Source organism: Ammospiza caudacuta, chromosome 17, assembly GCF_027887145.1.
Source record: "Ammospiza caudacuta isolate bAmmCau1 chromosome 17, bAmmCau1.pri, whole genome shotgun sequence".
NCBI classification, from domain to species: domain Eukaryota; kingdom Metazoa; phylum Chordata; class Aves; order Passeriformes; family Passerellidae; genus Ammospiza; species Ammospiza caudacuta.
In genome coordinates, this window is record NC_080609.1 from 9,814,754 (window position 1) to 9,831,102 (window position 16,349).

At 37.2% G+C, this 16,349-nt stretch overlaps 1 protein-coding gene across 1 annotated transcript in view; it reads left to right on the forward strand.

The window, feature by feature from the left end:
* Positions 1-15,360, forward strand: part of IQCK (IQ motif containing K) — a 33,507-nt gene extending 18,147 nt beyond the window's left edge. Inside the window, exons 8-9 of the mRNA XM_058816311.1 lie at positions 4,088-4,199; positions 15,147-15,360. Of these exons, the coding sequence (XP_058672294.1) occupies positions 4,088-4,199; positions 15,147-15,175 (141 nt within the window). The 3' untranslated portion in view covers positions 15,176-15,360. The remainder of the gene's footprint in view (positions 1-4,087; positions 4,200-15,146) is intronic.
* Positions 15,361-16,349: the final 989 nt, after the last annotated feature.

Here is a 16,349-nt window from a genome sequence, read left to right on the forward strand (position 1 = left end):
CTTTTGAAATAAAAAATGACTCTGTGATAATTAAACATGAGCACACAGATACCATGACAGTGTGATGGAGAGACAGGTACCTCATTCTTGGTCTTCTCAGACACATCTTCTATGGACTCAGACCATTTTTTGAGGTATTTTCTTGACCATATTGATTCAGGCAGTAGAGTTTATCTAGTTATATAACTGACTGAGCATCAGTCTTCTCTTGATACTTCACTTGTTCTTGCTACCTCCAGCTGTCTGAGCATGCCAATATCAAAAACACATGGCAAAAAATGCAAAAATTGATCAGGCAATAAAGGTTTTCTGTGTAAAGGAGGAAAAAAGCTACAGAATCTTGAAAACTCTGGATAAATAAAGCATGATCAAAAGAGTAAATTCATCCTTCTCTGCAGCACATTTCAGAAAAACACTTGTTTAATTGTTGTAGTAATAATTAATTAATGGCTGCCATCAACCAAGTCCTTGCTACAATATTTCATACAAAGACATTGATGGGCACTCTGACAATTATTTCAAGTTTAATTGAGAACTGAATTACAGAACAAATAGCAGTGGAAAATAGAGCTGCTGAGTTCTCTGAGGAGATCACAGAAAGGAGGACATCAGCTTGAGAGGGCTCCTTGAGGGCCAGGAGGAGCACTCAAGTAAGACCTGAGACAGCTCTGTCATTAGAATTCTTCCTTTTCACTTCCCACCATCGTTTTTTATTGAGGTTGCATTCATCTGTCACAGGCCAAGGCAATATTCAGCTTGGTGTCAATTTTCCAGGCACTTTTCCAGCAAAATATTATCTATTCCTTCACCCCTCTGCTGCAGAATCTTTGCTTAGTGCCTTTTTTTTTTTAAATGGGCTCTTTTTAATCTTTAAAATTTGCATAACTATTCCAGACTAACAGAAATTTTTCATTAATAGAATTTCCTCTGATGTCTGTGAGTGAACCTTTAGTGTTATCCTTATCTGCTGTGCTACATGTTCTCACCTAGCACTGAAAGCATGGGGGTTTGAACTAAATCTTGTAATATCTTAGAGTTGAAATTGGACAGCATCATGTAAATATTCAGTGCTATTTTATACACATCCTTTGAGCAAAAGCTGAAGATAAAAATGCTCCATTTTTGCTTTGTATCTCACAAGGTGCAGTTGTGCTTCTGCTATCACAATATAAAATAAAAACCATTTCAGTTTATATATGTTTATATAAAGTTTATATCACAGTTTATCTTGCTTTCCAGCAAGCTGTGGCTACCAGCAAAGGCTTAAACCCAGAAGGTCACACAAATATTCTCTGTTATTTCCAGCAAGTGTAGGAGTGAACTCTCCCTTCAAAGCTAAGACTCCTCCAGGGCTGGGCTGCAGGAGACACATGTCAGTTGTTTGGAGAAGATTCTTGACTCTCTCTTTATTTGCCTGGAGATTTTGCTGCTAAGTCATGGCTTTTTCATCATGCTAGCATTGTATTCTGGTTTCAAAGCAGAAGAACTTTCTAAGGCATTTTCAGTAGGCTAAACTGCATTATAACTATGCTGAACTATAATCTATTAAGCATATTTGGAACTTGTTAGGGTATTTTGTAACATTCCTGTCACCTGTTTTACTGTGGGTGGCATATCTGTGTTATTTTTTCCTTTTCTGGTCACTTTCTAAAAAGACACTTTGTTCTGGGAGCTCATTTTACTGCTTGGATTTAATGCTGACTTTGGAGTATTTGAGTATCTGACTCTGCCTTTATCTCAGAACTCTGCATTTCCCTGGGTATTTCACTGCACTGCCACTGTTTTATTTGCTTAGGGAGACTATACAGAAGCTACTATACTTGCCTTTTATCTTTTAACTGTTAAGAATTATTGTCTTTATTTTCAAGATACAGAGACAGCTGTGCCCTGTCACGGGCCAAAATACAGGTCTTACACAGCTGAGGTTGTAAATGGACACATCATGTTTTCAGAAATTTTCTATTTAGATATACAGGTAGTAATTTCTCCATCTCCCTGCCTCTTGCACTTCTGTCCTTGTGCCACATAAGCATTTCCTTAACCCTTTCCTGTGCAGACAAACTCCATTTATTATTTAGGAATTACTTGGCTTATAAAAGCATACATGACAGCATAAAAGAAAAAATGTCTCTTGCAAGCCTAAAGAAATTATCCTGTGTTTGGATTATATTTTGTGTTTGAAAATAGTATTTGATGGATTTAATAGAACATTATCTTTTTTTTTTTTTTGTATAGCTGATGTCACTAGTAGCTGTAATTTCTTTAATTTGGTAAAAATTCATAGAAACTTCGTAAGAAGCCCCTGTAACTTTTATAGAAGATAAAACAGAACTATATCAGTATAATGCAATATTATTGGAGCTCTAAGGTGTATCTGATCTCGAGTCACTGAGCAAAAGTCTTGTCTGTTTTTATTGACTGAGTAACCTTGTGTTGTATTTCTGCCCTGCCAGTGCACTGTCTGAAACACAGCAAGTTATCTTCTCCTAAGTGGATTGAAAAGTGCTATGGGAGTTCAGCTACTGTTTATTGCATTCTGAGCTGCAGCACAGAGGAGAAATCCTGGGAGGAAAGAATACTTTTGATAAATAATTTAAACTGTTTTCTTTAATGTTTGGGGTTTTCTATAACTAGTGGAAAACTAAGTTGTGCTCTTTTGCTCTCTATGTGTCAGTAAAGTGGGAGAAAAGCAGAGTGTAATGGAGAAGAGCATATCATAGAGTTCAGGTCACAGAGCAAACTCTTTACCATGTCCTGTAAGAATACAATGTGTAAAATTCTATTTAGAAATTTTCTAGGGAAATAAGTCATTATCTTCCTGCAAGCAAAAATGTGTCCAGGAGAAACTGAACTTATTGCTGCTTGTTTCTACCGTGTTGCTCCACTTCAGACTGGATTACTGGGACATTGAACTTTAGAATCATGGAATGGTTTGGGTTGGAAGGAACCTTAAGGATGATCCAGTTCCATCATCATGGATCATCCCTGTGCCATGGGCAGGGACACCTTCCCCAGAGCAGATGCTCAGAGCCCCATCCAGCCTGGCCTTGGACACTGCCAGGGATGGGGCAGCCTCAGCTTCTCTGAATGTAGTCCTGAAACAGAATTGCATTTTTATATCTAACATTTAGGAAAAAAACTCCAAACCCCAAAAATGCATTTTAAAAATAATTATCTTACAATTTGAGTATGACTAAGAGAATAATCCCCAGTGTCCAAGGTGACGCTGGCCTGCCCCTTTCCACTGCTGTTCTGGACAGGATCTCGTGCACTGGAGGCAGCAATTGTGTGAATGCCAACCATGGGCAACACTCTGCTAATTAATCAAATCCTGCTTACAACAAGTGGAAGTGGTAAAAGCTGTTGATGCAGAGCTAGTTCATTTCTATGTTAGTGGGAACTACACCAGTACAGAAACAATTCTAGAAAAATTCAGCTTACATCTAAAGGAAGTCAAGGCCTTTGTTTTATTTTTTCTTGTGTGGAAGCAGAATTATGCCTTTCACAGGGTGATTGACTGACAAAGAATAGGTACCATGTAATGCAGGCCAATTACTTTAAATAACAGATTAATGGCTCTCCTGTTTGTGAAAATTGTGTGGGTGGGATTGCCAGTCAGCCTATCTGCAGCTGATGGCAGGTGTGAATCAGGTTGATGGAATAAATTTTCTTCTGCATGACCCTTCATGCTCCTCTTCTGCTCTATTATTTTGGTCAGTGCGTTGGTTTTATAGTGTTATGCTTTTCTAAAGGCACTAATACCCTTCAGCATAAGGCTTTAAATTTTAATTAACTCAGAGAATTAGCATCTCACTGCAATCTCATTCCCAGGAGTCCTTGGTAATCAAAGTGATCTCCTAATAGACATATTTATGTTTTCAATTGGATTTGTCAATTATGTGGATTTTATTTCTGTATAAGCTGAAAACTGTAAACCTCTGGGATTTTGCTTTTACCTCAGGCCCAGCAGAGAGGATGGCTGTCACATATTTTCCCTGCCATAGCCTTGTGAAAAAATTTGTATCCTCATCCTGGAAAACACAAAGGTATATAATTTTAGTTTTCTTTTCTGATTCCCCTTTCCCAGGTTCGTTGTGACAGTGAAATACAAGAGCTCCGTAAGTGGCAAAAGAAGCTGAGAGAGGAGAGGTACATTCATGATGTGGTGAGAAAATTCTGGGCTAAACAGGAAGCCAAAGGTAAGTGAATTAAATTGTGGGATTTTTTTGGTTGGTTGGTTGGTTTGTTATTTACATTGTGTTGAATTTTTATCATTTGAGTTGTACTAAAAAATAGGCCACACAGTAGAACACAAATCCTGAGAGAGAAGGTAATGTCTGGTGGAAATGCTTGGCTGTTTCTTTACAGTCAATACTTACTCTACTTGAGTTGCCTGTGCAGCTGAAAGTGGCAATGAAAAATACAATATAGGGCTTAAATGCAATACTTTTGGAAAACTATGACAATTTGCTGGCACAGTATTTTCTAGGGCAGGATTAGACACCTACCAGCTACTCATCATGTAAAGCTGATTGTTGCCAGATGGGTTGTAGTATAATTTTTCTGAACTGTGGGATTTTTATCTGGTAAATATTCTATTGGCATTTTCCTGTAGTTATTTACAGCAGAATTTGGTCTGTACAGTTCTAAAAAGAAAAAAATAGAAAACAAACTCAAACAACCAAAAAAACTGCCAAGAGAAATAAAGCCAGATTGCTTCTGGCACTGTAATGTATTATTATTTTTTTTTTTTTTGTCCTGTTTGTGGACAAGGCTTTACTGACAGGGCCAAGTTACCATTCAGTTAAGCACACAAATAATCATCATCATCATCTTTGCCCTGAACTACAGAAGAGTGATAATTTTTGGTGACAGGAGTTTGTTACAAAGGCTCTGTAGATTCTCCAAACACTTATTTATATTTATATTACAGTTTTAATCTATGAAACAGCAGGTTTTATTTACCAATCCTTGAAATTGCCTGAGGGATATTTTATAGGCTCTTTTATAGGATATTTTAATGAAAATAATTAATTGTGAGGAACAAAATCATACATCATAACAAGGCAAAACTGTGTTTATATTTGTTTGTATATATGGGGTGTTCATATGCAGTAAGGGAAGTAGAATTCTTGGTTTTAGTAGCTTAAACATAGAAGATTAAATAATGTAACAGTCCACAAAAATGATGAAAAGACAAAATCAGTGAGGCATTGTCTTCTAGCAGACTTGACTGACATAGAAAGAAAATTTTGGCAGAGCAACCAGTTTTCTTCAAGTGGGATTTCATAGCCTCTCTACTACAGTTTATTTTGAGTTGACTTGGTAAAAAAATGTAGGCATCTTTTCTTTTTAAAAGAAACCACCGATATATCTGGCTTTAAGTATCTGAAAACAGTGAATTCAAATTTCCTATCATAAAATTATTCTCATTATAAATTTAAAACATAAAAGATGAATTTTTCTCTTTGTAATACATGGTTAATTCTGTCAGCGTTAATTGTTGGAAAATTGCATTTCTGGAGATAATGATAGAGGTTGACCTTGCAGGCTTGCTAATGCCTTTTAAGTGATTGCAATTTAATGTTTGTAGTTTGGACTCTGTTTTCAATTTCTTAATATTTTTATCATCTCATCAAGGCATGTTTTTTCTCACATTCCATTGTCCATAATACCAGTAAAAGTTAGATATTCATGTTTCTCACTTCTAAGAGACAAACCTATATATTCACAACACACCAGTGTGGCAAAGGATGAATGTGAGATGATTACACAGTCATAGTTTGCAGTCTTCATGCATGTAAAATCTTAAAGGGAAAAATTACAAGTTCATTTTCTGAGGACAAAGCGAACCATTCTCAGAATGCTGCAATGAAGAAAAATAGGGGTTGAGGGTGGACTGTGTCATTTGACAGTTGAATTGATTAAAAATCTCTGTCTGAAGAAATTTAATCTTCCTGTAAACTATACTTAAGTTGTTTTGGAGACTTATGTAGTGATAAGACTTCCTTTGCCAATTGTTTCAAAAGGAAAAACAAATATCCTTTTAGTCACTCTCACAGAGCTTTCCTGTCATCAAATCGTTTATTTTAGGACTCTAGGACACGCAGCTGTTTCATCACATCAAAGAAAGTTGCAAAATTACCACTTTTCAATTTTTTTTTTCTTCAACCAGTATAAGTTTATATTGCTAATACCACATCAGCTTTCAGTATTATCACAATGTTTCTGTAATTTCTTGACTGAGCTCTGCTGAGTTCATTTAAGAGTATCCCCACATCAAATAGCCTTGGGGCCCAGGCAGATGGCTATTTGGAAACAGCTGTACTGGTTGGAGAAGTTACTGTCCAGGGGTTTTCATTATCAATCTCAGCTGTGATGCCATAATTCATTTTGTTAGTGCTCCAGCTGCTCTTTTTTCTGCTCTCATTACCCTGCTGTTTATTAGTGTCATTAAACCCTATTTCAGTGTAAAGTCAGCAAGGTTAGTTTAACTGCTTTCACCATCCAAACCATCTGACTTTGTGCTGGAGTGGATTGTGAACACTCACACAATAATGAATAGCAGAACACAACTACTTTTTAACCTTGTCTTTCTAAGCATTTGGTTTAACTGAATTCATTAATTTGGTAAATTCAATTAATCCTCTTTAATTAAACCACCGAACTATTTGTATCAAGCAGACAAAGCATTTATTGTTACTAAAACCTCAGATATCACAAATAAAGCATTAAGATTCATGGTCAAAAAAGAAAAAGTTGCATTTTTAAGTAGATATAGCATTTTATTATTAAATTAACCATATTAGAAAAAATAACGAAGGATCTCTTTAATTTGTATATAGCTAACTCTGTTTATTAGATCTGTAAACAGGGTTGAATCTAACTGTAGGGGATGGATGGTGAGCTGCCAAATAGCTCTTAGAAAATGATGACTCAAGCAGTAATGTGATTCTATTGACACTACTAGAAAGATCAGCATACCTTCCATGGAAATATCAGCCAAAGACTCAGTTAATGTGAGCTAACAGGCAGAGTCTGCTTTGTTGGGATTTCAGCACAATGAAACCTTATTGCAAGGGTCTGTTCTAGGTAAAACCATGATTTTATGAAAATGTGTTTGTATGTGATACTTAAAAGAAGATAGGAAGAAGATACTTCCCTGTTTTTGCTCCTGTGAACTTCTTTAGGCTTCCCTCAGTCCATCTTTTATACTCTTTATTATTAATTTCACAAAGTGCTCTAGGATTGAAAGTGTGAAACTGCATGAAAATTACTTTATGCATTAATAGCACCTTGCAGGACTGTTCACCTCTTCTAATGCATATTCTGGCAAAATTTCTTTTTGAGTGCAAAAAAAAAGTGTGTTTCAGCATGTATCCAGGATCATAAAGCCAGAATATTCTTGGCTGACATTTTATTTGCTATACTGCTCCACTGCTGTGTAAAATTACATTCCACAAAATGATCTATATTTAAGGTATGACAGTCCTTACTCTGAACAATTTCAGACTGAAAATGCAGAGATAAGTAGAACACTAAAGACTCAGTTTAGTGACTCACACCTTTAGACTTGAAGGGAGAAGGAATTTTCTCTAATATAGCACAGCTGATGGGATAAATTTGTTCCACAATTTTTTACAGAATTAAAAACTTGTTTGCTTTCTATAGAAAATACAGTTAATTAAAACTCAACCTCCAGAGGATGTGAGTGAATGGCATATTGTGGTTCTGAGCACCCTTTTGTGCAGATTTAGTACTGATGGGACAGCACTGGAAATGAAAGTGTCTGTCCTACAATGAAAGGAATTTCAAAAATATTTAAACTTTTTAATGAAAACACCAAAATCTTCATCACTTATGTGACCAAACACTGCTGACACTCTATTGCAGTGGTTGCCTCTCTGCTGTTGGAAAGGCCATTGCTGCTGTTACACAAATATTACTTTCAGCTATGTTATCTCCCAAGGGATTTTTTCCTTGTTCCTACCTGCACAAAATTTGTGAAATTTTACTTTTAAAAATCAGTATTCTTAGGGAAAACAGTAAAGGAAAAAATTCCTGGGTTTATGGCAATACCAATTGTGACCCCATTAGCTGGCAGGTCTTATAAATCAACCATAGCCTGGGCTTTGCAAGGCACTTATGTAGGAGAGGGCACAGTGTGTGGAAAACGTACTTAAATCAAAATAAGACAGAAAGTAATCTTCGCAGCAGGTGAGGGGAGTGATTTCCAGATACAGGAGGGAATATTCTTTTACATTCTATTCAATTTTCAAGCTCTATTTTTCCTTTGGCAGTAGGAGTTATTACTTACCTATCTGGAGAGATTTAAAAAATACTTCTTTCATGGCAATAATCTTCTCCCTTGGGAAGATGCATCCAGCAATACTCTGAAGAACTCAAAATGGAGGTGGTCTGGAAAATCCTTGCAAATATGAATGAGATACAAGGGAGAACAGGCTGCCTATTTCTGGTGCTAGAGCAGGAACAGATGCACAGTGTCAAGAAGCAAAGAAATGCAGTCACTCACTCCTGCTGCAGCTGTGATGGCTCCACCTGAACCATGAGGAGGGATTCAAAAGCTTAGTTAAAGTAAAGTTAAACTGAACAGGAGAAATCCAGTCTGCATTCTTTTGAAGGATTCCTGTATGCAATCATATCACATCAAAGCAGAATTAATTCCAGAACCCAGAAAAAAAATTGGCTACACTACGAAATTTCTTTAAATTCATTCCATAAACATCCTTATGAAGTTACAGCCACCTGCATGTTTGTAAAACTGATTTGTTTCCCAAAGAAAATATTGAAAAGAGGATGTATTTATAAATGGGAAATCTTACACTAGGCTTAAGATAATATTTAAAATTACTGCAGGTTGGATTAGGAAAAGGCATACTCTGAATAGGTAATGGATTTCTTAAAGACTGCATCTCTGTGGTTTATTTAGGAGAATTCAGCCCTGTAAAATGTAAGGAATTAATCAGTTTTATGTGAGAGTTTCTTTTTTCCCTTGCCACTTTCACCAAGTGTGGTTGAAATAATTGAGGAAGATTTTAAACAAAATAATTTGTTTCTAATTTCATCTGCCCTCCTTTTACTGCAGCTGTAATTCTTTAATTAATCTCATAATGGAGTTCTTGTAAGAGATGACCTCCTCATAGTCTATGGTTTTAAATTTTTAATCTGTTATACTATATAACAGATTTATATACACAGACACATATATATTGAATCTTATATGTTAAATGTATTTTTTCTAATATGGTTTCAAAGTAAGCTTTATAAACAGGTTAAAAGTGGAAGGCTGCTTGCTGTCACTAGGACACTGCACTTAAAATAATTTCACTCTCCATTTTTTTTAAAACATGACTGTATTTACAGGTATTTGTTTTTTTCTGTCTGAAAGCAAAAGTGCTGCAGTCAAAGTGGTTTTAAATGGGGACATATATATGATTGCTTTTGCTTTAAAAGCACATGTATAAAATTTAACTTACACAGAAGAAGACCTTAAATTTTCTTTTTTTTTTTTTTTAAGAGAAAAAAGAAAATCAAAGAACAAAGCAGTACCGAAGGCAGAGTATGTGCTGGTGGTTTTCATCAAGCTTAATTCAAAATGCTTGAGATGTTTCTGAAAGTTTAATCTTGGCACTAACAGCTGAGAATGTAGTGATAAAAGTCATAAGACTCATGGTACAGAATCCAATTTATTAGTCCACACCCTGGACTCAGACATCTTTGAAAATTTATAAAGACTACAGTAACATTTAATTTCTGAAACTACGTTGGGAACGTTTGAAAAAATCAAAAGGAAAGATGATCATTTGGATAAACTGCAGCACGTGGTCTTCTAACTGTGCTCACACAGGCACAGCAGTGGGCCTGTGAGCACAAGTCTGAACTAATCCTCCAGTACCAAAGCTGTATTTTCACTCATCACTCTGCACTTGTTAATAATCATTTGTAGTGGAAAAAAAGGAAAATTGCAATTTAGTGACTTTTCTGGAATTATATAAACATATTTTTTTGTTTTTTCTGTTTCTTTTTTTTTTTAAAGAGAGGAGAAATTCTTCATGGGTTCTGCAATCTTCTTCTTTTTTCTGCTTTTAACCTTAAAAGTGAAAAACATTGCAGCATTTTTATTGAAAATGCTGCTGGTGGTTTTGTAAACCATTTAGATAAGCAAACCCCAAATTTCTATTTTAAGTATGGGATGTGGAGCTTTTCTCCAGAAGCCTGGAGAAAAGGCTGAAAAATAAAGCCTCCAAATAGTCCTGCAGCAAAACAAGATTTGAGACTCTTGGTTAAAAAAAAGAAGAGGGGAAGTGGAGCAGGGAGAGAAAGAGCATGAGCTGTAGTGGAGTGCTGGAATGGGACTCAGGGGGTACAAAAATTGTCTGGCACATTGCAGAGCCCAGGAGCTGCTTGTGCTGGCTCCCCTGGAGCCCTCCCTGTGGCACCAGTCTGCTTTCTTACCTGATGCTTTGGTTTAGTCTGCACAAGAGTTTAAATTTGGTAACTTCTCAGAACCTATCACATTTTGCAAGCTGGAATCATGTCAGAAATAAGAGGGGCTAATGGGGATAAATGCAGTTTTCATGCAGCTGCCCAGCAAATCTGGAGTTCTGGGATTCTGCCCATGTTGGTTTCTGCTTGTAAATCCCCAAATGCTTTTAGCTGAGGACCTGCCACTCTGGGATCATTTCTGTTTCTGGTCAGCTCTTTGTATTTTCATCATTCTCTTTTTCTTTCTTGAGTATTTACATTGAAAAAAACCTGCATTAATCAGATACTCTGGAAATGCACTGGTTGCAACCAATGCACTGCAATGGTTACCTTCATTCTTGATTTTCTTCTCAGTCCAGGGTTGTGTTCCATCAACTGTTGTGTTTCTGTGGCTGTCTCTTCATAAATCTCAGGTCATTGATGATGTGGAGGGCACTTGGATACTTTTAAATAATAGTCTCCAGTACATCTAATTCTCTGTAGTTTTTTCTCTCCTAACTCAGGTGTTCATGGCTGTTGTTCACTTGCTCCAAAACTTGTACCTCCCCATATTTCTCTTCTTTTTGTACACTTGAATTGTAAAAATGCCATTCAAATATATTCTAATGAATTCTGAGTCTTCCTGTCAAAATATGAAGAAAGCAATGGTGCATTGCACAAACAAATTCTGCTAGAGATCTTTTAGCTCATATTTCCCATCTCTGAATGTTGGTGTTTGGAAGTCCCCTGTATGTCAGCTCTTGCTTTGTTAATCTGATCATAAGTAAATTAAAAAGTGCCCTGAAACTTTTTGTCCTCTACATTCATGAAAGCAAGTTTGTCATTTGACAAACTCTGCTCCTAATTTGGAGAATTAGGTTTGTCCTGCCACTTTTAAAATCCATTTTGCAGAAGCCTCTTCCTCTGAGTGATCCTCTGACAGTTCCATCTCAGATTCATGACTTACAGGAGTGTCTATGGGTAGGAATAATTTCCATTTTAACATTTGTTTGGTTAATATATCTGTATTCTGTAGATTATTTCCCTATCACTAGTGACTGAATATTTCCTGGAGTGAAAGGTTTCACTAATAATTGTATACAGGCAGACTTCCAATAGTAAGAGGCTAAAATTATAAACACTTTATAAAAAAACTTTCTCTTTAAAAGTCAGGTCTTATTTCAGCAAGATTGCTGGTGGCTCCAATTTCATGTTCAGGCTTCTTTGGCATTTCATTGGGAGGCTAGGGTGAAACTCCTTTCTATATATATATTTTACTCTAAGCCCCTGCTAATAAGTTATTCCAACAGATTTTCTTTAATGGATTTTCATCTTCTTATAGTCTGAGTCTGCAGTATTTTTCATTACTGTTTTCAACTGTTTAAATTACTAAATGTAGTTCTTATAGTTCTATGAAGAAGAAATGTACTCTTTATAGAGTGTGGGAGCATAAACCTTTCCTAAGCTACTGTCACAAGCCAGTTGTGTTATCCAGCAGTGCACAAAGTAGGTCATAGTTTATTCACTGTTATGCTGAAACAACCAAGTGTCAAACCAAAACATCAGTCCTGTACATTAAGATGAGGGAAAATGATGTCTGCCATCCAAATGAGATGATAAGGATGTTTTAACTTTTTGCTTAAATAAATAGGAAAAAAGCTCTAAGTTTTGAAGATTTTTGAATTTTCCCTTCTCAGATAGATTCCAGTGCTTCCTTTAGCCATCATCTGTGCCTCAGCATTGCAGCACAGACATGATAAACTCTGTCAAATGAGCTGCATTCCCAAGGAGCATGGCAGAACAAGTAGAAGATGACTTTATTGTAGTAGGAGTAGCAGGTCAGAAATAGCAGAAACAGTTGTGCTCCTCAAGAACACCCCCAGCTCACCTCCAAAGAAATTTATCACCCACTGGTGCTCATTATTGCAGTGGTGGCTGTAGTGTCCTGTGATTTAGAATGTCCATGTGACTAAAGCATAGTTTAATCAGGTTTTCTCACTCTCAAAAAATAAGAGTAAGGAGTAAAAAGTCTGAGAAATACAGTAAGGAGATTAAAACATAGTGCTAAAAAATTGAACTGTTCTGATAGGAGAACCCATATGACCTATTCAGGTAGAAATAGCAGTACCAGAAGAAGTGAGATGTGAGATTTCATTGTTTCTTAACTTCACTGTTACAGCACTTAAGGGCCTCAGTTCCTCTATGCCTCAGGACTTCAAACAGGAGCTGATGTTCTAAAAGCATTCAAAGTACTGACCATGCTGCCACTGGGCATGATTGTGTTATTTAATTCTAATATTGTGCCTCCTTAAATTGGGCATTCTCTGCAGATAAATTTCATACATTCAGTCACACAAACATCTTGGGATTGAAGTGCCTGTAATTTTCCTGCATCCAGCTTTCTGTGAGAACAGCTTTCTTGGCATTGCCCTGGGACTGGCAGCAGTGGAGAGTTGCAAGCCCTGCTGTGTAAATGGCATCCTGGGGCACTTTGTTCTGCCCACTTCTGTCCCTGTGCCTTTCCCCAGCTCAGGAACTCTCCCAGAGCACAGAGAAAGGGTTTTGCACTGCAGCAGAACCAGAGCTGGCACTGCCACAGTGTGGGGAGCTGGCCCTGCAGAGCTGCTCACAGTGACTGCAGGGATGGAATGGGAACGGGGCTGCTCAGGCTCAGGTTTTCACACTTTCAAAAGTGCACTGGAAACTGAAATAAATTTTCTGAGAGGTTTCTCACTCTGCTAAAAGAATTATAGGACTTGTAGGACTGAAATGGCTAAAATACAGCATAAGGAATGGTGCAGTTGTAAGCCAGGTTGTTGATGTTGACATTTACACTGTCCATTGTGTTGTCTGAAATATTATCAGGTGGTGCAAGTTGTTCTAAACATCTTCCTTAGACATTTCAGAATATTTTAAGTGAGCTAGTTCAGTTTGAAGTGTCACAGCCTGAAAAATACCTTTCTCTAATGGAAATTTCTAGCAAAAAAACATAGCCAGGCAGCTTCTTTCTCAATGTTTCCAGCTTATCTGAATCCTGAGGACATCTTACTTTCCTATCTGCATAGGAAGCAAGTATATGTCAAAAACTATTTCAATAACTGCCTGAAATCCAGATTTATGCTGACAGCTTGTGCTTCCTGCTTGGTGTGATGTGATTGGAAATTGTTATGCTTAAGTAACACAGGTTATGATAAGACAAGGACACTATTGACTAAAAGCACTGCTAGCAGATACCTAAAACACCTGCTCATTTTAATGTGAAAGTGTGTGAGCCCTGAGGTTTCTGAATGTTGCAATTTTTATTAAATATTTGCAAATGTCAGCCTCATCACATCAAGGAATATTAGCTAAAATTCAATGCAATAGAAATTATTTTGTAAACAGGACATTCATAGTCATATGGGATATTAAATTCATTCTCAATTTTTCTCCTTAACTGCACAAACAGAAGCCCTAAAATCCAGAAAGGTCTTGTGCCATCAAGGCACTGGGCATGTATTGCCTTGACCATTGTAAAACGGGGTTTGTCCTGCTGCTGCAGTCTCATTTTGGGTTTCTGAGGGATTGCTGTGTCCCTCCTCATCCCCTTTTCCTGGATACTTTCTATGAGCTGACATTCTCCAGGTTGGGAGCACTCTGAGCACCTTAAATTAGCACATGGGCCTGCTGCAGCCCAGCATTCCTGGTATGTACCAAGAGGATTTTCTCTGCTGGTTTTCAGTTGCATGCCTTGGAAGGGTAACTAAGCTCTCCTGAAACTCTATGTTCAAATGGGGTTTTTTTTTGGCTTATTTGGCTTTCTTTATCTCTAGAATAGCTTTTATATATAAATCTCCCAGCAAACTTGCTTGATGTAAAAGGTGTATAGTACAGGCACATCTTCTGAAGTGTAGGAAATAGAAAAGCAGATTTTTTTATGTTGAAAGGCAGTTTGTAAAATTTTGAAGTATCAAAACCAGAATAAGATAGCTGAAATCACACAAGTAGAATGAGGAACCAGACTGTCGTATCAGCAGAAGAAAAACATTAGGTTAATCTGTATTACAACATTCTGAAAGAATACAGAGCTTTGAAAACAGCTTTCACCAGGGGGTGGGACATTTTACTTTTATGTAGAGCTTTTGTTCATTTAGAATTGTTTACTCCAGCAAGCAATCCTGTGCTCTTTGTTTGACTGAGTTTTCCCATTTGGCAGACCCTTTGCAATCACATGGATAACATTCTTCTTTCCACTGAGACACAGAGAAACTATTCTTTATTGACCTTGCTTGTTGTCCTAAGTGACAAAAATATATTTATATGCTAGGTGAACTGTATGACTTCATCACTGACTTTTAATTGAAAAATTCTTCAAAGCAAAAACCTCAAAGAGCTGCTTTCAATTCTTTTTTTTAATCCAGTGACTTCTTACTAGCAAACAGCTCTGCCCTCAGCTACTCATGCACAGCTCCCACAGCTGCACAAAGAACTGTGTGCAAGTATCTGAGTGCTGAAGCTGTGTCAAAACATGAAAAAAATGCCATGCAAAGAAGATATATACACATTTTGGGTCTAGGAGGAGATTTTTATTTATTTATTGAGCAACAGAGTGTTTGCTGGGGAAGTATGGATGGTTTATTTTCTGTTTCTTTGCCTGTTAATTTTTTTTTTTATGGTTGCAGTGGGAAGCAAATCAGAAGAGCTGGACTAACGTACACAAAATCCTTCATCATCTCAATTTTAGTTTCCTCACTAAAATTGCAAAGCACAGAGCTCATGGACTTTGTGATACTGATTTAGAAACCCTTTTAGCATTAAAGTTTTACATGTGGGGTATTGTAAATCAAAGGCAGGTTATGTAAGGACCCAGCATGCCAAGACAAAATTCAGTCTTGGTCTAAGTGAGCACAATTCTGTTAAAACAGATGGAATGGTGCACATCTAGCCAAAAATGTTGAATCTGTATTTATCTTGTGTTCCTGAATGCTCACTTAAACCCTTTTCTCACAGAAACAAAACTCTGGATGAAATTAAATGGGGTTCTATCCACATGTAGGCAAGTGGTAAATCTTCATTTATCATAAACTGGACTTCTGTGACTCCTGCAGAGCTATGACAATTTACACAAATCCAGGCTCTGTTCAGAATGGTCTAATTTGCAGAAATGCTGTGCCCCTGCAATTCCAATGGAAGGCAATGAGAGCTGGGCTTGCTCTGCATTTCTGCAGGGGAGAAAAGTCAAAGGCCCTTTTGTTACCACTTAGCACATGTGCTGGGAAAGTGTAGAATTAAGATCCCAGTGTCAGCATTTTCAGCAATCTTATGCAGGCTACTTACTTTTATCAGGTCCAAGCACAGTAAAAATCAGATTGGGCCCCTTGCTAAGGAATCCTGATTATTTTTTTTTAACTTAGCCCTGTCAAGCACAGTCCTGTTTGTGCCTTCATAATTTCACAATTAGAGAAGATAGTAGCAGAACTACAAATAATTCCATGCAAGTCAAAGGTGTAGTTGTTTTGACAGAACACCTAATAAAACCACTTGCTGTGGATCCACATGGATTTCTTCCTTCACTTGCACAGACTTTGTCTTCACTCTTACACCAGTACCCACCCCTTGGGCTTGCTCCTGGTTGGTGATGATGGTTCTTACCCTAGATCTGGAAAATCAAACCATTTGAAGAAAAACTCTCATTCTGCACTCTTCAAACCCAGCTGAATTCTTCTGTCCTCTCCTTTTCACAAGCAATTGAACCAGAACAGGAAACTGCTGAGCCAACAGGGGGAAAAAGCATCTCTTTTGTGTTAAGGGTTTGGCTGTTGAGCTCCTTGACTGGCTCACCCTGGGTTTGATAGGTGCCAGAGCCAAGGGTAAGTGTGGGAATG